Source organism: Notolepis coatsorum (assembly GCF_963971535.1).
Source record: "Notolepis coatsorum genome assembly, chromosome: 1".
NCBI lineage: Eukaryota > Metazoa > Chordata > Actinopteri > Aulopiformes > Paralepididae > Notolepis > Notolepis coatsorum.
This window is the reverse complement of record NC_140165.1, coordinates 947,686-971,048: the sequence shown is the minus strand read 5'-3', so window position 1 is coordinate 971,048 and position 23,363 is coordinate 947,686. Positions and strand designations below refer to the sequence as shown.

At 41.5% G+C, this 23,363-nt stretch overlaps 1 protein-coding gene across 1 annotated transcript in view; it reads right to left on the bottom strand.

The window, feature by feature from the left end:
• The window catches only part of pcid2 (PCI domain containing 2), a gene marked incomplete at its 3' end in the record, with an annotated part of 23,495 nt that extends 8,028 nt beyond the window's left edge, over positions 1-15,467 (bottom strand). The window contains exons 1-10 of the mRNA XM_084328839.1: positions 15,384-15,467; positions 14,888-14,972; positions 10,135-10,224; positions 9,827-9,900; positions 8,422-8,487; positions 7,876-7,917; positions 7,713-7,767; positions 5,316-5,419; positions 3,535-3,610; positions 1,727-1,868 (exon numbers count right to left, since the gene is read on the bottom strand). Of these exons, the coding sequence (XP_084184965.1) occupies positions 1,727-1,868; positions 3,535-3,610; positions 5,316-5,419; positions 7,713-7,767; positions 7,876-7,917; positions 8,422-8,487; positions 9,827-9,900; positions 10,135-10,224; positions 14,888-14,923 (685 nt within the window). The 5' untranslated portion in view covers positions 14,924-14,972; positions 15,384-15,467. The remainder of the gene's footprint in view (positions 1-1,726; positions 1,869-3,534; positions 3,611-5,315; positions 5,420-7,712; positions 7,768-7,875; positions 7,918-8,421; positions 8,488-9,826; positions 9,901-10,134; positions 10,225-14,887; positions 14,973-15,383) is intronic.
• Positions 15,468-23,363: the final 7,896 nt, after the last annotated feature.

The following is a 23,363-nucleotide window of genomic DNA, read 5'->3' as shown; positions in this document are numbered from 1 at the left end:
ACTACTGAGTTAGTCTTCTATTCATTCATGTTAACTACTGAGTTAGTCTTCTATTCATTCATGTTAACTACTGAGTTAGTCTTCTGTTCATTCATGTTAACTACTGAGTTAGTCTTCTATTCATTCATGTTAACTACTGAGTTAGTCTTCTATTCATTCATGTTAACTACTGAGTTAGTCTTCTGTTCATTCATGCTAAGTAACTACTGAGTTAGTCTACTATTCAGTAGTAGTTAGGCGGCACGGTGGTGTCGCCTCACGGCTAGAAGGTCCTGGGTTCGATTCCCGCTTGGGGACCAGGTTGCCGTGTTGCCAGGTACCCAGGTGGGGGGGTGTCTCCCGGGCCTTTCTGTGTGGAGTTTGCATGTTGCCAGGGTTTCCCCTCCAGATAAAGATAAACCCAATGGAAAAACATGCAGAACGAATCGCTAACGCTGTCGCGTCGCTGACGAAGATGGACAGGAGCATTTGGATTGGTCCCCGGCTGCCCTTGAGGGGGAGGACGACGGGATGCAGAGAACATTTCATTCAGCGACTCAGTGCATGTGTGTGTGTGTTCCTGTGTGTCGCCCATCGCGCGTGTGTGTGTGTTAAAATCAGCATGACAAATAAAGACTTCTTCTTCTTCTTCTTCTTCTATTGTGTTGTATCAGTTGAACTGGTTATATAATCACTATTGTGTTATATCAGTTGTCTCTCTCTGGTAAGCTAATTTCCCAAAATGTTGGAGTTTTCCTTGAAGCACTTCAAGGACCTTGTGCGAACCCTGTGCGTTGCATCAGTTAGGCCAGGGGTCGGCAACCTGCGGCTCCGAGGCCGCATGCGGCTCTTTAGCCAATCAGCTGCGTCTCCCTGGCCCAAATTTCTTTTATTAATAATAATAATAAATTAAATTTTAACTTTTTATTTTTTTCTTATTTTGGAGATCGATGTCATACTGTGACACTGAAATGAAAAAAATATTTCATCGACTAAGATATTTAGTCAACAAAAGGCTTACCTGTATGCCTGATATGTGGTGCGAAATTTGCGAACAACGAAAAACTTACTTTTTATTTTATAGATTTTCCACAAATAAGGGAAGGACTGAATAGTTCAGGGTTTTATTTCAAAGTAGGTCTACAGATGCCAGTGTTTTTTCTCCTTTTCTGTGTTTTATTTCAAAGTAGGTCTACACATGGTAGTCTTTTTTCAACGTGGACTACTTTTTATTTTATAAATGTTCCACAAATAAGGGAAGGACTCAAATATACCTGAATAGTTCAGGGTTTTATTTCAAAGTCGGTCTACAGACACCAGTGTTTTGTCTCCTCTTCTGTGTTTTATTAAAAAATAGGTCTACACAGCCAGTCTTTTTTCAGTCAGAGTTTGAGGTTTTCCTTTGTTATAACAGGTAAAAACAGCAATAAAAAGTCAAAAATCTTCTTTTTGTTGCTTTATAATCCCATTAATGCAACAAACTGTGTGTGCTATAAGTATAAAGTATAATAAATCGCAAATTACTTTGGGTATGCAATTGTCAGGCGTTTTATGCTAAATGTGGGGTATGCTTGGGGGATATATAAAACGTTATACACTGTGTTATCTTCATTTTAAGGGTAAATAGGTTGTGCGGCTCCCCGAGCATTTTATTTTGTTGGACGGGGGTTAAAGTGTCTCTTTTGATAGTAAAGGTCGCCGACCCCCTGAGTTAGGCGGACAGGAAGTGACGCGGCACAATAAGCACCTGGTTTGAAGTCGCTGTCGAACATGGCCTTGCGGCCGACGTAGTACTTGTAGGTGACCCGCTGGGCCATGCTGTAGTCGTCCTTCAGGTTGGAGCTGTCGATGGCTCTGATCAGGGGCTTACACAGGTGCAGCTTATTGATCTGAGATCAATATACACACACACACACACACACACACACACACACACACACACTAATGATTTAGTTAGTTACAAAAGTGCCTGAGTGGCCGCATTGTTGCAACACAAACAGGATAATAACAACACACATGATGAACATAACAGTAGCACACACACGCACGCACACACACACACACACACACACACACACACACACACACACACACACACACACACACACACACACACACACACACACACACACACACACACACACACACACACACACACACACACACACACACACACACACACACACACACACACACACACACACACACACACACACACACACACTAATGATTTAGTTAGTTACAAAAGTGCCTTAGTGGCCGCATTGTTGCAACACAAACAGGATAATAACAACACACATGATGAACATAACAGTAGCACACACACACACACACACGCACACACACACACACACACACACACACACACACACACTTCAATATTAAATGTTCCCTCCCATCCTATTCACATTCAAAAGCATTACAGTATAATATGGATTGAACGCGTGCCTCCGTTTAGAGAGTGGTCTGTACGTCCATACCGTACATCAGGGTTAGGCGTCTCGCTCGAGGACACTTCAACACGCTGCCCGGGGGGAGGAGCGGGAATCAAAACCGGGAACCTTTTTCTCCGATTACCGGACGACTGCTTTACCTCCTGAGCCACTGAAGCTACACATATATATTTGTAAATACATTTTTAATCTCTGTACACCGATTCTGTAGCTACTAGCTTTCTATCAGAACTTAGGCTGAGACGATTATGCCATTTGGAAGAATCGATAAATCGGGACAAAATTATCGATAAATATCGATTTCTTTATTATATATATATAAAGTATTTATTATTTGTATTATTATTATTATTATTACGGCATCTTCCTGATCGCTACTGGCAGCGCACTCAGCACGACTGTCGTGGGCCAACTACAGCGTCGCAAAAACAGTGAGTGCACGTGACACACACACACACACACACACACACACACACACACACAAACTAACGTTAAATAATACATATTTTTCTTTTTTAAGAAAAAAGTATTTAAAACTATTTATTTTTAAATACATATAATTTTTTTACACGTGCATTTTTTTTTCTCACGCAGTTATCGATAAATCAATAAGTGGTCTCAACCTTAATCAGAACCACAGTGTGAATGTCTTTCTATCAGAACCAGTGTGAATGTGACAAGTGAAGAGGATGAACGAGTACATGTTTCAGGAAGAAGAGGAAGACCTTTCATTCTCTCAATTCTCACACACATTTACATTTTACATTTAGTCATTTTTTAGCTGTACGCTTTTATTCAAAGCGACTTACAAGTTCTGTACGACAAGTCATCAGGAAGGAAGGGTACAGCTCTATCAGCTGAGTAACAATGTTCATCAAAGTGTTGAGTGCTACAGTGTAGGTTAGTTTATTAGGACAAGTGCATGACAGTAAGGTTAGATTAAAAAAAATATTACTTTCAGATAGTGGTTGAAGAAGTGCGTCTTTAGTCGACGGCGAAAGATTGGACACACACACACACACCATCACACACGCACGCACACACACACACACCATCACACACACACGCACACACACACACACACACACACACACACACACACCTTGAAGTAAATCTTGAAGAGCTGGTTGATTAGAAACAGCATTCCCCACTTCTTGGAATCGTCGATACCGGCCCGACTGCAAAACACCAACGAAGAAGAGTTTATTATGATGATGTCGGAGCCACAGTTGGCCACTAGATGTCACTAGAGCACCAGCATCTCGGACCAAAACAAAGGCCAGATCAAATATGAATCAAGGTGCAGCAATTGAGTGTCCTATTTCCCTGCATAACATATTGTCAGAAACACATTTTAGGTTCAACATTAGGTTGAAAAAGAGACAGCTGGAAATGAGCGTGTTGTCATTTACACAGGCTATCTGCAGGTTACAAGTGAAATGTAAGACTTTTTAAGACCACTTAGAGCAAAATCTAATACCAATTTCTAGGGGTGTAACGGTACACAAAAACCACGGTACGGTACATACCTCGGTTTTGAAGTCACGGTGTGCGGTAACTAATTGTACTTGTAGGGCCGTCAACGAATATTCTATATTGAAATTAATAATCGACTCAAAAATAATAATAATTATATTAGATTGTGAGAAAAACAGCCCCCGGTGGGCGGTCGTTAGTGGTTAACATACCGTTGTATTCGTTCGGTACACTACACAGCCGTTCGGTACAGTACGGTACACACTGAAGCGGTGCGGTTCGGTTCGGTACGGATACGTGTACCTTTACACCCCTACCAATTTCACAACCATACTAGCCCTCTAAAGGCTACATAGACAAAGGTTTGCCTGGACATAGTGTTTTATTTCTAGCCAATTCTGAGCTTATTCTTTGAGTCAGTGTTATACCTTTTATGATTCAGAGGAACCTACCCTTTATATCTGGTGCAGTGTAAAGTCACCATCCATCATACATTACCTTTGTGTGAGCACTGAGCATACAATATTTGACATTTGAACGCCTCAGGGCTAGATCCACAAAGAATGGATTGCACGGTGCTAATTGCACCCTTACTTACAATTCATTATGAATTGAAAATGGGGGACCCTGAAGTAAACAAGACGAAAGTCTTTCTCTGGTCTGCATCCCCTTAACACTTGTGTGTATTGAGCCGTACTGTATAGTACCCATTCTGCAATCTGTTGATAACATTTTCATTCAATCAATCACCTGCGCGGTGTATATGTGTGTGTGTGTGTGTGTGTGTGTGTGTGTGTGTGTGTGTGTGTGTGTGTGTGTGTGTGTGTGTGTGCGCGTGCGTGCGTGCGTATGTATGTATGTATTAGGGCTGACCCCTATTAGTCGAATAGTCGACTAATCGATCGAAAGGAGCCGTAGTCGATTGCCAACCTCTTAGTCGAATGCAATAAAAATATATAATAATAATTATAAATATATGTATATATTATATATATATATTTGTATCATTCTTTCCAAAAGAAAAGAGGCCTAGAAGCGTGGCTAACGCTAATGGCACGCATACCAGAGGCTAACTGCCTAAGAAAACAGGCAGAGGCACTGAAAGAGGATTTCACCCGTCTAATGAACACACTAGACTTGACAAATATCAAGATGTATCCATCAGTGGACCAATTGCATGCTTTTGCAGAGGACAAGAAGCCTTCAGTCGACTCCTTCAGACATTAAGCACCCCCACAGCCCAAATGGAATGATCGGCTAATTTCGGGCCAATCATAGTCGACTATCCAAATCCTTAAGTCGGGGACAGCCATAGTATGTATGTATGAATGTATGTACTGTATGTATGGATGTATGGATGTATGTTTGGATGTATATATGACTGGCTGGGAGGGAGGGGACACTGACTTGTCGCTGGCACACACTCGGAAGCAGCCCATGAGCTGTTCGGCTGCCTTCTCCAGCATGTCGCCTGGCTGACCCTTCCCCTTCTTCAGGAGCTGCTGCTCTGCCTGGAGACACCAAGCAACCAGAGACACTTACTGGAGAGACACCAGGCAACGAGAGACACTTACTGGAGAGACACACAGCTAGAGAGACACTTACTGGAGAGACACACAGCTAGAGAGACACTTACTGGAGAGACACACAGCTAGAGAGACACTTACTGGAGAGACACACAGCTAGAGAGACACTTACTGGAGAGACACACAGCTAGAGAGACACTTACTGGAGAGACACACAGCTAGAGACACACAGCTAGAGAGACACTTACTGGAGAGACACACAGCTAGAGAGACACACAGCTAGAGACACACAGCTAGAGAGACACTTACTGGAGAGACACACAGCTAGAGAGACACACAGCTAGAGAGACACACAGCTAGAGACACACAGCTAGAGAGACACTTACTGGAGAGACACACAGCTAGAGAGACACACAGCTAGAGAGACACACAGCTAGAGACACACAGCTAGAGAGACACTTACTGGAGAGACACACAGCTAGAGACACACAGCTAGAGAGACACACAGCTAGAGAGACACACAGCTAGAGACACACAGCTAGAGAGACACACAGCTAGAGACACACAGCTAGAGAGACACACAGCTAGAGAGACACACAGCTAGAGAGACACACAGCTAGACGGACACACAGCTAGACGGACACACAGCTAGAGAGACACACAGCTAGACGGACACACAGCTAGAGAGACACACAGCTAGAGAGACACACAGCTAGAGAGACACACAGCTAGAGAGACACACAGCTAGAGAGACACACAGCTAGACGGACACACAGCTAGAGAGACACACAGCTAGAGAGACACACAGCTAGAGACACACAGCTAGAGAGACACACAGCTAGACGGACACACAGCTAGAGAGACACACAGCTAGAGAGACACACAGCTAGAGAGACACAGCTAGAGAGACACACAGCTAGAGAGACACACAGCTAGAGACACACAGCTAGAGAGACACTTACTGGAGAGACACACAGCTAGAGAGACACACAGCTAGAGAGACACACAGCTAGAGAGACACACAGCTAGAGAGACACACAGCTAGACGGACACACAGCTAGAGAGACACACAGCTAGAGAGACACACAGCTAGACGGACACACAGCTAGACGGACACACAGCTAGAGAGACACACAGCTAGACGGACACACAGCTAGAGAGACACACAGCTAGAGAGACACACAGACAGAGAGACACACAGCTAGAGAGACACACAGCTAGAGAGACACACAGCTAGAGAGACACACAGCTAGAGAGACACACAGCTAGAGAGACACACAGCTAGAGAGACACACAGCTAGAGAGACACACAGCTAGAGAGACACACAGCTAGAGAGACACACAGCTAGAGAGACACACAGCTAGACGGACACACAGCTAGAGAGACACACAGCTAGACGGACACACAGCTAGAGAGACACACAGCTAGAGAGACACACAGCTAGACGGACACACAGCTAGAGAGACACACAGCTAGACGGACACACAGCTAGAGAGACACACAGCTAGAGAGACACACAGCTAGAGAGACACACAGCTAGAGAGACACACAGCTAGAGAGACACACAGCTAGAGAGACACACAGCTAGAGAGACACACAGCTAGAGAGACACACAGCTAGACGGACACACAGCTAGAGAGACACACAGCTAGAGAGACACACAGCTAGAGAGACACACAGCTAGAGAGACACACAGCTAGACGGACACACAGCTAGAGAGACACACAGCTAGAGAGACACACAGCTAGACGGACACACAGCTAGAGAGACACACAGCTAGAGAGACACACAGCTAGAGAGACACACAGCTAGAGAGACACACAGCTAGAGAGACACACAGCTAGAGAGACACACAGCTAGACGGACACACAGCTAGAGAGACACACAGCTAGAGAGACACACAGCTAGAGAGACACACAGCTAGAGAGACACACAGCTAGAGAGACACACAGCTAGACGGACACACAGCTAGAGAGACACACAGCTAGAGAGACACACAGACAGAGAGACACACAGACAGAGAGACACACAGCTAGACGGACACACAGCTAGAGAGACACACAGCTAGAGAGACACACAGCTAGACAGACACACAGCTAGAGAGACACACAGCTAGACAGGTCATGTTTTTAGTCCTCATGTATTTAAGGAGCTGTTTAAAGAAATGAGGTAGCGTTGCGTATAAAATCTACCTACAAAAATGGAAAACAACAATCATTTTCTTAACACACCGTTAATTATATCATAGTGTGGCAATTAAATGCTGTATCTTCTCACATTGTTGGCAAATATCCTCAGGTCCAGGGTGACGGCGAACATCACGGGGAGAGCCCTGGACAGGACGACACGCGGTTAATAGTTAGCCCCGCCGTTACAGACACCTCGCATCTGTGCTCATCTGTTGAGGTACAGTAGGTACAGTAGGTACAGTAGGACTCACCAGTTCTCCTCTTTGTGAGACTGGAAGGCTCTTAGGAACGATGTAGCATGTCAAGGAGGAAATCATAGGGATGGACTGATCCATCTATCTATCTACCTATCCATCTATCCATCTATCTATCTATCTACAGTATCTATCTATCTATCTATCTATCTATCTATCTATCTATCTATCTATCTATCTATCTATCTACAGTATCTATCTACAGTATCTATCTATCTATCTATCTATCTATCTACAGTATCTATCTACAGTATGTACCTATCCATCTATCCATCTATCTATCTATCTATCTATCTACAGTATCTATCTACAGTATCTATCTATCTACAGTATCTATCTATCTACAGTATCTATCTATCTATCTATCTATCTATCTACAGTATCTATCTATCTATCTATCTATCTATCTATCTATCTATCTATCTATCTATCTATCTATCTATCTATCCAAAGAATGGTTATTAGTGTGTGTGTGTGTGTGTGTGTGTGTGTGTGTGTGTGTGTGTGTTTCTCTCTCTCCATTCACGTCATCAGAAAGGATATTGGACGACCAGAGTCTGAAACTTGTAGGCCTCCACAAAGTCATGGTTGGACACGGCATAAGTGCACCTGGAACACAAGAGACGACAGTGAGACACGCAGGAGACCTCAGGAGACCTCAGGAGACCTCAGGAGACCTCAGGAGACAGGAGTGTGTGAACGAGCCTCACTGAGGAGGCTGAGACCACTTATTGATACCGTGAACATAAACAATGCGAGAGCAAAGAAAACGGCAAAAATGGACTTTGCAAAGGGGATACGGGGCAGGGGATGTATTCAGTGTGTTAGTTAGTAGACTATAAAACAACAAGAGAAAACTCTGTCTATTTGGGTGGAAATGTGAATATAAACAAAAGTGAGTTGTTTACAAGAAAGACTGATGTCACTAAGAGATAAGGGGTCTAGTGTGATGTCACTAAAGAGATAAGGGGTCTAGTGTGATGTCACTAAGAGATAAGGGGTCTAGTGTGATGTCACTAAGAGATAAGGGGTCTAGTGTGATGTCACTAAGAGATAAGGGGTCTAGTGTGATGTCACTAAGAGATAAGGGCTCTAGTGTGATGTCACTAAGAGATAAGGGGTCTAGTGTGATGTCACTAAGAGATAAGGGCTCTAGTGTGATGTCACTAAGAGATAAGGGGTCTAGTGTGATGTCACTAAGAGATAAGGGGTCTAGTGTGATGTCACTAAAGAGATAAGGGGTCTAGTGTGATGTCACTAAGAGATAAGGGGTCTAGTGTGATGTCACTAAGAGATAAGGGGTCTAGTGTGATGTCACTAAGAGATAAGGGGTCTAGTGTGATGTCACTAAGAGATAAGGGCTCTAGTGTGATGTCACTAAAGAGATAAGGGGTCTAGTGTGATGTCACTAAGAGATAAGGGGTCTAGTGTGATGTCACTAAGAGATAAGGGGTCTAGTGTGATGTCACTAAGAGATAAGGGGTCTAGTGTGATGTCACTAAGAGATAAGGGGGGGGGGGTCTACCTGAGGTGTGATGTCACTAAGAGATAAGGGGGGGGGGGGGTCTACCTGAGGTGTGATGTCACTAAGAGATAAGGTGGGGGGGGGTCTACCTGAGGTGTGATGTCACTAAGAGATAAGGGGGGGGGGGTCTACCTGAGGTGTGATGTCACTAAGAGATAAGGGGTCTAGTGTGATGTCACTAAGAGATAAGGGGGGGGGGTCTACCTCAGGTGTGATGTCACTAAGAGATAAGGGGGGGGGGGTCTACCTCAGGTGTGATGTCACTAAGAGATAAGGGGGGGGGGGTCTACCTGAGGTGTGATGTCACTAAGAGATAAGGGGGGGGGGGGTCTACCTGAGGTGTGATGTCACTAAGAGATAAGGGGGGGGGGGGGTCTACCTCAGGTGTGATGTCACTAAGAGATAAGAGGGGGGGGGGTCTACCTGAGGTGGGCCGCCACCATCTCGTCGTACGGCGGCTCCAGAACCTGCTGGCATTTCTCTTCAGGACTGGAAAGCTGCAACGCCAGACAACAACAACTATCTTGGGTATGTTTTTTTTATTATACAGTACAGTGCTTTCTGTTTGTATTTGTGACACAGCAAACGGTACCAAATTAGCATTTTAAACAAAACAAAACATAAAATTATATATATGTATATATATGTATGAATGTATTTGGGATTAAACGGTCCTCCTTTTCATTCACAGTGAAGAATAAAATAAGAAAGGCCGTAGATTAGAGTGGCACCTGTAGTCGTGGGTTGGCCACGTGGGGGTGTTTGAAAGACAGCAACTCGGCGCAGAAAGAGCCGTCTCTGCTGTCTATGGCTTCATACACCTGGTGAACAACAACAACAACAACAACAACAACACATGAATAAACAGTTGGTAAACAATACATGGTAAATAACAATACAGGAATAAACACCAACAGCATTTTTAACTATTTTAAAATTCCATACATTCCAGAGCTCAACATGCAGACTTATCACTCCCTCTTGTAAATCATTAATATAGTCTATGATAATAATAATAATAATAATAATAATAATAATAATAATAATAATAATAATAATAATAATAATAATAATAATAATAATAATAATAATAATAATAATACATATTATTATTGTTATTATTATTATTATTATTATTATTATTATTATTATTATTATTATTATTATTATTATTATTATTATTATTATTATTATTATTATAGGGGGAGGAGTTACTATTGCTGGACACACCTCAAAGTCTGCCAGATCTGGAGAAATTCACAGTACAATAAGTTACTAAACTCCAACACAGACAAGAAATGTAAGTGCAATACCAAGTGGGGCTCCTAGAGGTCGCTGTTTGACAACATTACAGATTCTACCTATAAAGACATGGATATAGTCTCTAGACCAGGGGTGGCCAACCCGCGGCTCGCGAGCCGCATGCGGCTCTTTGCCCGTCCATACAAAATAAATAAATAATTTTTTTTTATGTCACTCATAAGGTCGTAGAATAAACATTTACCAAAAAAATTTAAATGGTCCATTTGCATGTTCTTGGTATCTGAATCTAGGGACATATATGGATCAGTGTCAGAAATAGTGTGTCTGTTACTAGGCTTGAGTAAATTGTAATGAACCAAAGGAGAATATCAATTCTATTTACATTTTTTTTTTATCTTTGACTGTGAAAATCCAGAAGTCAGATGATTGACAGGGGCTGGTGTGAGCTGGGTAGGGTAGTTTTTCGAAATTTGAAAGCCCTGAGTCTCTTCCTTCAAAAGACTACACTCACTTTTGGCTGTGCCACTTCCTCCTGTCAATATGCGCCGGTTTCCGACTCAATGCCCTGAGATTTCTATAATCTTATATTTCACTAATAACAGTTAAAATAATTGGTAAACAAACGTAATGCTGAAAATATACACTTTTACTGTATATCTCGGGCTTAAGAGGTTAACCCTGTGAGGCCCAAATTAAAAAGACATTAGCAACTTCAGAGGCCACAGGGTGGGACATATAAACACATTTACTATCAAATATCATTGTGAGGCTGAACAACAGGACCAATTGACTATACATGTGCTTAACATTTTTTAAATAAACATTCTTTTTTTAAATGGCTAAAAGTGATTTTGTAATTTTTGCAACCGTGGGTCTCACAGGGTACTTTTAACCCTGTGAGGCCCAAATAAAAAAGACATTAGCAACTTCAGAGGCCAGAGGGTGAGACCTATAAACACATGAAGGGTGCAGTGACTGAAAAAAAAGGTTGAGAAACGCTGGTATATGGTGTGGCTCTTTGTGGTACCACAGTAATCTTTGTGGCTCTTAGTCTCTGAGTGGTTGGCCACCCCTGCTCTAGACTCTAGATCATTTTCAATACTTGCAGACCAGTAGGGACCCTGACAATATCAACTACAAAACAATCAACCTTGCCTCAAAATACAAAAGCACACTCTCGCTCGCTCTCGCTCTCTCTCTGAGAGATGGTCTGAATTTCAGTAATAGGCTTGTTATAGAGTTACATTCCCCTAAAACATGACAATACCAACAAGAATACGACAGGTGCACATGCAGAAAGTCACCCAAACCACTTCATACATACATACATACAAAATGTATGAAGAAATGGGTTGAAATTAGTGGTCACAGCGAAGCAACCGCTTAGACTTTTCCTGAAGTGTTAGGAAGCTCCCTCCTGGGTGAAGATGAATTCCCATCATCATGAGAAGTTAAAAAGATGAATGATAAATGACAGGAGGCTGCCATTCGAAACTGGCCACCGTAAATGTCCAACCCCCCCCCCCCCCCCCCCCACCTAGGGCTGGGCGATATGGCCTAAATATGATATCACGATATTTTCTGACCTTTCGGCGATACACGATACGCATCACGATGTTTTTCTATTTTTCCCCAAACAATTCATTATGAGGCTTACCAAGACAGTATTTGAGTTTGCAAGCTAACATTAAAGACAAAATAAAATACCCATGCATTTAGCATTTTTATATTATATATTAGATTTTGATTATTGGATTATTAGATTAACACTTTAATCGCCGATGACGTGTTTAGACGTCATTCCTCGCCATGCTCATTCTGCCGAAGACGCCGTAACTCGTCTTTGATATCAATAATTCAAAAATCTGTGATCGAAATCATATTTCTCCTCCGGAGACATGAGATGTACTGGTGAGCTCCACTCAACTGTCTAACGGTTCGAGAGCGCCATCTGGTGGCCAAACAGGAAGTGCTCATCCATAATCCGTCCGGGCACTCGCGATCGGTAGCCGGACTCCCATCTCAACACACTGGATAATCAATCGCTCGCCCTAACTCAATAAACAACGTTATTTGGACGTATATAGTATTATACAACCTGGAAATGGTTCATCAGGATCAACATCCCATAATCGAAAACTGTCTACTCCACGCTGATCGTCCAACGGCGCGAGGAAGATATGGTAAGATCCAGCGTTATTTTCTAACGTATTCTATACTAACTGATCTGATGATCATATGACCCACACTAGATGAATGGTATAACGTTGCCCACGGAATTATAAACGCCCCCTCGCCCATCCGGTCAATATCGATGATACGTAGTAACTTCTAGAAGTACCTCCAGTTGAAATTTTTAATCTGGCAACGATCGCTACCAAACTGTATTTGATCATCAATATAATGCATTTGGAGCTATAAATCAAGTTCTGGAGAAAGCTGCAGAAAACGATAAAAACATACTTATACTTTAGACCATATTTTAGTATGAATATGTGAATGAAAAAGTATATCGATGCTACACCCTGAACAATGGATATAGGACATTGAATGGGCCATAATAATGTCAATTTAGCAATAGAATTTAAAAGGTTATAGCCCTGCAAAGAAGGGGAACTTCTCCATAGACAAATAGAGCTGGCTAGGGATGGTAAATTATGAATTTGAACCATGGCGATCAAAGTGTTAATATATTGCATATATTTAGCAATGAGATATTATATGATTTAGATATGAAATATGATGAATTGAAAATGGGGGACCCTGATGTAAACAAGACGAAAGTCTTTCTCTGGTCTGCATCCTCCAGTCCACTGTTGTTGTATTGAGCTGTACTGTATTGTACCCATTCTGCAATCTGTTAATAACGTTTTCATTCATTCAGACGGCAAACAGAATCATTTTGATTGACAGTCGAGTCTGCCAATTACATCACACCGCTTGCACCCGCCCTGCTGTTCTTAGCACCAATCGGCAAGCCGCGCATATTAATTTTTTACTTCCGCTATATCCGCCATTGATTTTGACGAGAGCTCAGCTCAACGACAACAACAACGATAGCGGTAGCTCCCCGCGTCCGACGTTTAGCTTTTAGCTCCGCAGGATGACTAAACGAGGCATAATGTTACTGCAACGAATGTCATAATAAAAGCCTTTCCATACATCTGTCTGATTGAAAACTTTATTAACAGACCGCAGAATGGGCACAACTGAGTCAGCACGGGCTGAGATATGAACGACTAATGCTTGCTATCTATCTAGGTCGACCTCGGACGTTGCTATGTAAATACGCTGATGTTATTGAACGTGTAACTATATAACGTTAATGCCACAAAACGAATGTCTTTGTTATCATAAGTAGTAACTTTGATGCAATCCTCTTGGGCAAAACATCACGATATCCACGATACGTTTAAAAAGTGTATCGTTAATGAACTGTACCCGATATTTATATAATATCGTCATATCGCCCAGCCCTACCCCCACCCCCTCCTAATAGACAGTCTCCTCCCCACCGTATGTATATTTCTCTCCCACCCACCCACCCCCTCCTAATGTACAGTCTCCTCCCCACTGTATGTATATTTCTCTCCCACCCACCCACCCCCTCCTAATAGACAGTCTCCTCCCCACCGTATGTATATATTCTCTCCCCACCGTATGTATATTTCTCTCCCACCCACCCCCTCCTAATGTACAGTCTCCTCCCCACTGTATGTATATTTCTCTCCCACCCACCCACCCCCTCCTAATAGACAGTCTCCTCCCCACCGTATGTATATATTCTCCACCCCACCGTATGTATATTTCTCTCCCACCCACCCCCTCCTAAGGTACAGTCCCCTCCCCATCATATGTCTATACTCTGTCAGGATCTCTGGGTAACAGTACTGTATATTTGCATATCATATATGTCACAAATGTGACAGTACTATATACCTGTATGTCATGTATGTCCCTATGCCATAAATGTCATGATGTCACGTATGTCGTGTATCTCATAAATGTTATGATGAATTGAAAATGGGGGACCCTGATGTAAACAAGACGAAAGTCTTTCTCTGGTCTGCAATTTCTGCATCCCTTAACAATTGTGTGTATTGAGCCGTACTGTATTGTATCCATTCTGCAATCTGTTAAATAAAGTTTTCATTCATTCATTCATACATCAGGGTCCCCCATTTTCAATTCATAATGACATTTATGGAAGAGTGTGTTTACCTGCTGAAGATACTGGTTGATAGTGATGTGTGCCATGATGATGACGACGACAGCAGCCCGACAGTTTAGCAGCCAACTACACCTGCTGTAGAAGATATTAATATCCAACATGGTGAACACTGACAGATGTGGAAGATAAAACATAAAATAATATTAATAAACATAAAGCCTGGGAAACAACCTCCGTCTGACAGGAGATGATGACACGGGACCCGGTCAGCAACGCTTGTGCTGAAGTTTCTAGATAATTCAACAGATTTGTGTGTCGACTGACTTGACTTCATTAGTTATTAGTACTTAATTATTATTACGTACCGAATCTTAGATCAGGCAAACAAAAGCATATTGCTGGTCAACGATAGCCACACACTAACTGTTAACTGTTGTGTTGGCTTCCTGCACCTTTCATTCATTACGGTTGCACTCTTAAATCAGTTTTTAGCTAAATGTAAATATATATTTTTTAAATACATAACTGAATTCGATCATTAGTTACCATTAATGAGAAGGATAACAAAACAAAAAACTTCGGACACCGTTTCAACAAAAAGCATTCAAATGTGTCGGACTGTTTTCCCAGCGACACGTGCACATGCGCATTAAAAGCATCCGGGTTAGAAAGATCAACATCCTGCTAGCGGATTTCACAATAAAGGTATATTCCTAAATAAAAAATAACGGTCCACCAAAACAGAACACAATATATAATAATAATAATAATAATAATAATAATAATAATAATAATAATAATAATAATAATAATAATAATAATAATAATAATAATAATAATAATAATAATAATAATAATAATAATAATAATAATAATAATAATAATAATAATAATAATAATAATAATAAACGTTATTTGTAGAGCACCTTTCATACAGAAACTGCAGCTCAAAGTGCTTCACAACGGAAAAAAGATGAGCACATAAAGTGCAGACGTATAAAATCACAGTTTTTTCACATTAGGATCTAACATCCCAACAGGCCACCTTGTTTATGGTTTGATTCAGTTTTAAATAGACAATAATAAAAAGAGTAAGATAAAATAGACAGAGTAAAATAGTGCAGTGCAATAAAATTGTAGAATAGAATAGATTAAAAAAAATATATATTTTACAGTGCAATACAAATTTTCTGGATTACTGTGTTCAACAGTTCAAAGTCGTCTTTACGTCTTTAATATGGATCTCAAATTATAATAGCACTGAATGTTTCTGTAGTTCTCTCTCTCTTCCTGGCTGTAACATAGCGAACATTGTTTTGTACATGGCAACGGAAGAGACAATGGTTGCTATTTGTTGATATATCGTGAAATACATCAACAAAATCACATGCATTTGGTGTCTAATGATTGGATGTTGTAAACAAGGCCACAGTGTGACAGTGGCTCGGTAGGTAGAGCAGTCGTCTGCTTATCCAGAGTCACAGTGTTTCTCAGTGTTTTACCTACTCGTCCACTGCATAGAAATTCAGCATTTCTACCAATGGAGTCAGGCGGCCATGTTGGAAGAAAGGGAACTACACAACCATTCCGTACACACTTTCGTCTTGTTTACATCAGGGTCCCCCATTTTAAATTCATCATAACATAATATGACATACATGACATACAGAGGAGGTGGTTGGGTGAGGGGGGGGGGGGGGGGTTGGGTAGGAGGGGTGGGGGGGGACACTGTACAACTGTACAAGCAAAACTGTACATTGGAATATTGACAGAACCATACTTGGTCATTTACTGTACATTGGAGGGGGTTGTGTTAGGACATTTACAGTGGCCAGTTTCGAATTGCAGTCTCCCGTAGGTGTTCTTTGAGAGTGGTCGACACTTTAACACTACATTATTAGGGATGTCCGATATTATCGGCCTACCAATATTGGCATTAAAATGTGATATCGGAAAATATCGGTATCGGTTTTCAAAAATTATTATTATTAATATTTTTTTTTATTTTTTTTTTACATTTTTATAGAAATGATGTCCGATATTATCGGCCTACCGATATTATCGGCCGATATCGGCATTAAAATGTGATATCGGTTGATATCGGTATAGAAAATTAAGAGTTGGACAATATCGGTATATCGGTATCGGTAAAAAAGCCAATATCGAGCATCCCTATACATTATATTTATCTATTATTAAAGAGATTTGCACTACATTCATACCTCATTTGCATTGGCACCCTACCCTAAGTTCTCTACCTAATTTCTGCATTGTGCCTCACTGTTACTCATTTTTCTCTGTATTGTATATTGTATATATATATGTATATTGAATATTCCTCTTTACTTACTTTTTACTTACTCTTACTTACCTTCTTACTTACTTTTTGTGTACTGTATGTAGCACACTCTCAGGGGCTCGTACAGAAACAAGCATTTCATCGTAAAATATCCGTATTTTATTGTGACAAATAATAAAGAAACTTGAACTTGAACACTAAAGTTGAACACATATTGTGCTTTTTATTTTATTTTTTTATTTTTATTATTTTATAAATGGCCTTTTTGAGTGTTTAGCATTGTTTCCTAGCTATGTGAACTTATATTAATATGATCTATGTCTCAAAATGCTCATATTGGCGCATTCTTCCAATTCTCCTCTCACAATATTCACCCTCACTGAACTGAGTCGTTTGAAAATGTGCCTATATGTGATGTCAGAGAGACACCGCTGCATGTTAATGTTCAGGGGAAGACGACGACCCGCAGTGGTTTAGGAGCCCAGGCTCAAAACAGCTCGAGATCTTGAGGTAGAAAAATGCTGTTTTTGAGGACTTGATTAGAAATACAAAACAATGAATAAAAAAAATATATATATTACAGAGGTGTTCCATAGACTCACAGGAATTGTGTAAAAGTGCCCAAATAGTGAAAGAAATAGTAAAATAGTTCCCCTTTAAACAAACACATAAACAAACATGACAACACACGATTAGATATACAAGCATTAATTAACAGTACACATCCAATTAAATCACAGTTTAGATAAATGTCTTATACAAGATATACCCCTAATACCTGCTATCTATTACCCTACACACATATGCTCTAGCTCGCACCCCCCACCCTGGACCCCCCAATGGATAATCCATCCATTATCATTCGCTCCTAACCAGACACTACCATTATATGCTAGCTTTTATTCTCTCCACCACTTCTAACCACATTGTCAATTTGGATTCATTGAGACCCAAAATTCGTATTATTTTTTTTCTTTACGTTACATAGCTGTAGGTGCATGTAACATGTCTGCAGAGTTACAAAGCCCAAAGTCCACATTAAAGGGAGTTATACAGTAGCCTACCCCGCGCCTCCTCTTCCTCTGTCTCAAACGTCTTGTTTCTAGTTCGGCCTTTCCTTCTGTTTACACGTGTCTCTGTCACCATGTGACACTTGTGTATCTTCATTCTTCAAAACCGTGGCTTGCCCCGTAAACCTCCTCTTTTCTCTTTCGCTAAGATAATGTCTCAGTGACAACAAGGACATGCAATCGCTCGACCTTCGTTCACGTTTGATCTGCAACGCCTAGTTTTACAGTTTGATCTGAATTTTGTGAACCAGGAAGTGCCAAAACAGCCCATTTCAAACTGAGTGGGCCTGAGGTGCTTTTTGACTATAGAAACATGCAAATGTTTGTAAATAGACTGCATAAATGTTTAATATTAAACTGGGAAATGGGCATAATATGGCCCCTTTAAATGTTATTCTAACCTTGCCATTGTAGCTGATCCCCACCACACCAGTGATACGACCAGTACAACCATTTATTTATTTATTTATTTATTTATTTATTTATTTATTTATTTATTTATTTATTTATTTATTTATTTATTTATTTATTTATTTATTTATTTATTTATTTATTTATTTATTTATTTATTTATTTATTTATTTATTTATTTATTTATTTATTTATTTATTTATTTATTTATTTATTTATTTATTTATTTATTTATTTATTTATTTATTTATTTATTTATTTATTTATTTATTTATTTATTTATTTATCTATCTATTTATTTATTTATCTATCTATTTATTTATTTATTTATTTATTTATTTATTTATTTATTTATTTATTTATTTATTTATTTATTTATTTATTTATTTATTTATTTATTTATTTATTTATTTATTTATTTATTTATTTATTTATTTATTTATTTATTTATTTATTTATTTATTTATTTATTTATTTATTTATTTATTTATTTATTTATTTATTTATTTATTTATTTATTTATTTATTTATTTATTTATTTATTTATTTATTTATTTATTTATTTATTTATTTATTTATTTATTTATTTATTTATTTATTTATTTATTTATTTATTTACTTCTTTACTTCTTTATTTACTTCTTTATTTACTTACTTATTTATGTATGTATTTATTTATTTATTCATTCCCTCTTCGCTTCCTCTTCTTTGCATCTTCCAAAATATTGCAGTAGGTGGTGAAGAAAGGCGGAAACAGGGGTTCTGAAATGATTATTTTATGACATTTCCGCTTCAAGGCAGACAGACAGACCACGTGGAGCCAGACTCAAAGCTACAACGCCACTGGCACACGACACTCCTTCAAAGCTACAACGCCACTGGCACACGACACTCCTTCAAAGCTACAACGCCACTGGCACACGCCACTCCCTCAAAGCTACAACGCCACTGGCACACGCCACTCCTTCAAAGCTACAACGCCACTGGCACACGACACTCCTTCAAAGCTACAACGCCACTGGCACACGCCACTCCCTCAAAGCTACAACGCCACTGGCACACGACACTCCTTCAAAGCTACAACGCCACTGGCACACGCCACTCCTTCAAAGCTACAACGCCACTGGCACACGCCACTCCCTCAAAGCTACAACGCCACTGGCACACGACACTCCTTCAAAGCTACAACGCCACTGGCACACGACACTCCCTCAAAGCTACAACGCCACTGGCACACGACACTCCTTCAAAGCTACAAGGCCACTGGCACACGCCACTCCTTCAAAGCTACAACGCCACTGGCACACGCCACTCCTTCAAAGCTACAACGCCACTGGCACACGCCACTCCTTCAAAGCTACAACGCCACTGGCACACGACACTCCTTCAAAGCTACAACGCCACTGGCACACGACACTCCTTCAAAGCTACAACGCCACTGGCACACGCCACTCCTTCAAAGCTACAACGCCACTGGCACACGACACTCCTTCAAAGCTACAACGCCACTGGCACACGCCACTCCTTCAAAGCTACAACGCCACTGGCACACGCCACTCCTTCAAAGCTACAACGCCACTGGCACACGACACTCCTTCAAAGCTACAACGCCACTGGCACACGCCACTCCTTCAAAGCTACAACGCCACTGGCACACGCCACTCCTTCAAAGCTACAACGCCACTGGCACACGCCACTCCTTCAAAGCTACAACGCCACTGGCACACGCCACTCCTTCAAAGCTACAACGCCACTGGCACACGCCACTCCTTCAAAGCTACAACGCCACTGGCACACGCCACTCCTTCAAAGCTACAACGCCACTGGCACATGACACTCCCTCAAAGCTACAACGCCACTGGCACACGCCACTCCTTCAAAGCTACAACGCCACTGGCACACGCCACTCCTATCCGCCAGCGTTCCTTTGAGCATTTTGCCCTTGGGGCCCAAATAAAATGTTCATTTTGCCTTGGAGACTGACTGCCTTTTACTGACTGACATTTAAAAAAAAATACAAGATTCCAGAAACGCCTAGTTTTACAGTTTGATCTGAATTTTGTGAACCAGGAAGTGCCAAAACAGCCCATTTCAAACTGAGTGGGCCTGAGGTGCTTTTTGACTATAGAAACATGCAAATGTTTGTAAATAGACTGCATAAATGTTTAATATTAAACTGGGAAATGGGCATAATATGGCCCCTTTAAATGTTATTCTAACCTTGCCATTGTAGCTGATCCCCACCACACCAGTGATACGACCAGTACAACCATTTATTTATTTATTTATTTATTTATTTATTTATTTATTTATTTATTTATTTATTTATTTATTTATTTATTTATTTATTTATTTATTTATTTATTTATTTATTTATTTATTTATTTATTTATTTATTTATTTATTTATTTATTTATTTACTTCTTTACTTCTTTATTTACTTCTTTATTTACTTACTTATTTATGTATGTATTTATTTATTTATTCATTCCCTCTTCGCTTCCTCTTCTTTGCATCTTCCAAAATATTGCAGTAGGTGGTGAAGAAAGGCGGAAACAGGGGTTCTGAAATGATTATTTTATGACATTTCCGCTTCAAGGCAGACAGACAGACCACGTGGAGCCAGACTCAAAGCTACAACGCCACTGGCACACGACACTCCTTCAAAGCTACAACGCCACTGGCACACGACACTCCTTCAAAGCTACAACGCCACTGGCACACGCCACTCCCTCAAAGCTACAACGCCACTGGCACACGACACTCCTTCAAAGCTACAACGCCACTGGCACACGACACTCCTTCAAAGCTACAACGCCACTGGCACACGCCACTCCCTCAAAGCTACAACGCCACTGGCACACGCCACTCCTTCAAAGCTACAACGCCACTGGCACACGACACTCCTTCAAAGCTACAACGCCACTGGCACACGCCACTCCCTCAAAGCTACAACGCCACTGGCACACGACACTCCTTCAAAGCTACAACGCCACTGGCACACGCCACTCCTTCAAAGCTACAACGCCACTGGCACACGCCACTCCCTCAAAGCTACAACGCCACTGGCACACGACACTCCTTCAAAGCTACAACGCCACTGGCACACGACACTCCCTCAAAGCTACAACGCCACTGGCACACGACACTCCTTCAAAGCTACAAGGCCACTGGCACACGCCACTCCTTCAAAGCTACAACGCCACTGGCACACGCCACTCCTTCAAAGCTACAACGCCACTGGCACACGCCACTCCTTCAAAGCTACAACGCCACTGGCACACGACACTCCTTCAAAGCTACAACGCCACTGGCACACGACACTCCTTCAAAGCTACAACGCCACTGGCACACGCCACTCCTTCAAAGCTACAACGCCACTGGCACACGACACTCCTTCAAAGCTACAACGCCACTGGCACACGCCACTCCTTCAAAGCTACAACGCCACTGGCACACGCCACTCCTTCAAAGCTACAACGCCACTGGCACACGCCACTCCTTCAAAGCTACAACGCCACTGGCACACGCCACTCCTTCAAAGCTACAACGCCACTGGCACACGCCACTCCTTCAAAGCTACAACGCCACTGGCACACGCCACTCCTTCAAAGCTACAACGCCACTGGCACATGACACTCCCTCAAAGCTACAACGCCACTGGCACACGCCACTCCTTCAAAGCTACAACGCCACTGGCACACGCCACTCCTATCCGCCAGCGTTCCTTTGAGCATTTTGCCCTTGGGGCCCAAATAAAATGTTCATTTTGCCTTGGAGACTGACTGCCTTTTACTGACTGACATTTAAAAAAAAATACAAGATTCCAGAAAAACGTCAAGGATGCTACACAAAAAAGTCAAGACTTATTTCCATCGTGGTCCTTGGTCTCAGACAGACAAGCGATACAAAACATGACCATAAATAACAATTTGACAAACTACATAGATGTGTACATTTTAAATGCAGTACAAACGTAGCCACAGGCAACAATGTCAACATTTTCATGCATTTTAAAATCTAGTTTTTGACATTGTCGAGGAGCCATGATTTTACTTTTTTCTTAACATTGTGTCGGCTACTGATGCATTTTAGCTGTGAAGGAAGCAAATCCCCAGAATTTAAAAGAACATTTGCCCATATTAGTTTTGAACCTTGGAATACGCAGGTCAGCAATGCTGGCTCTGGTGTTATGGGTATATGCATGTCCCTGTTCCACTGAAAATAATTTGTAAGATAAGAGGGGGCCCTATTATTATAAATGTTGTGAACTATGGACATTGCGCTCGTCACCAATGCAAGAGACTCCGGTCTCGAATCCGGCAGTCAGCGTTGCCTCCGGCTTGGGCCGGCCGTCATACTGACTCAATTGGCAGAGTTAGCGGGAGGGGAGTCGAAGGGTGGTAGTCTGGTCGTTGTAAACAGCGACTCCTACAGGTCGGTCAGGGCGCCTCCTACAGGCAGGAAATGGCGGGGGTAGTGTGAGCCTCCCACACGTTACACCTCGCCACTGAGAGTCCGCGCTGGCAGGTGGAAAGATGTGACAGGCTGCCTCCACATGTATCGGGAGGGGACACGTGATGGGCTTCTATCCTCCCTACGACCGGCCAGTGGGGGGCACATGCGAGCAACGATCAGGACAGGGGAGGGAGAATTGGCACGAGAGGAAAATTGGGATTAGAGAAAAATCACAGAAAAAGGAGGAGAAAAAGTAGGTAAAAAAAAAATGTGTGAACTATGTTGAGC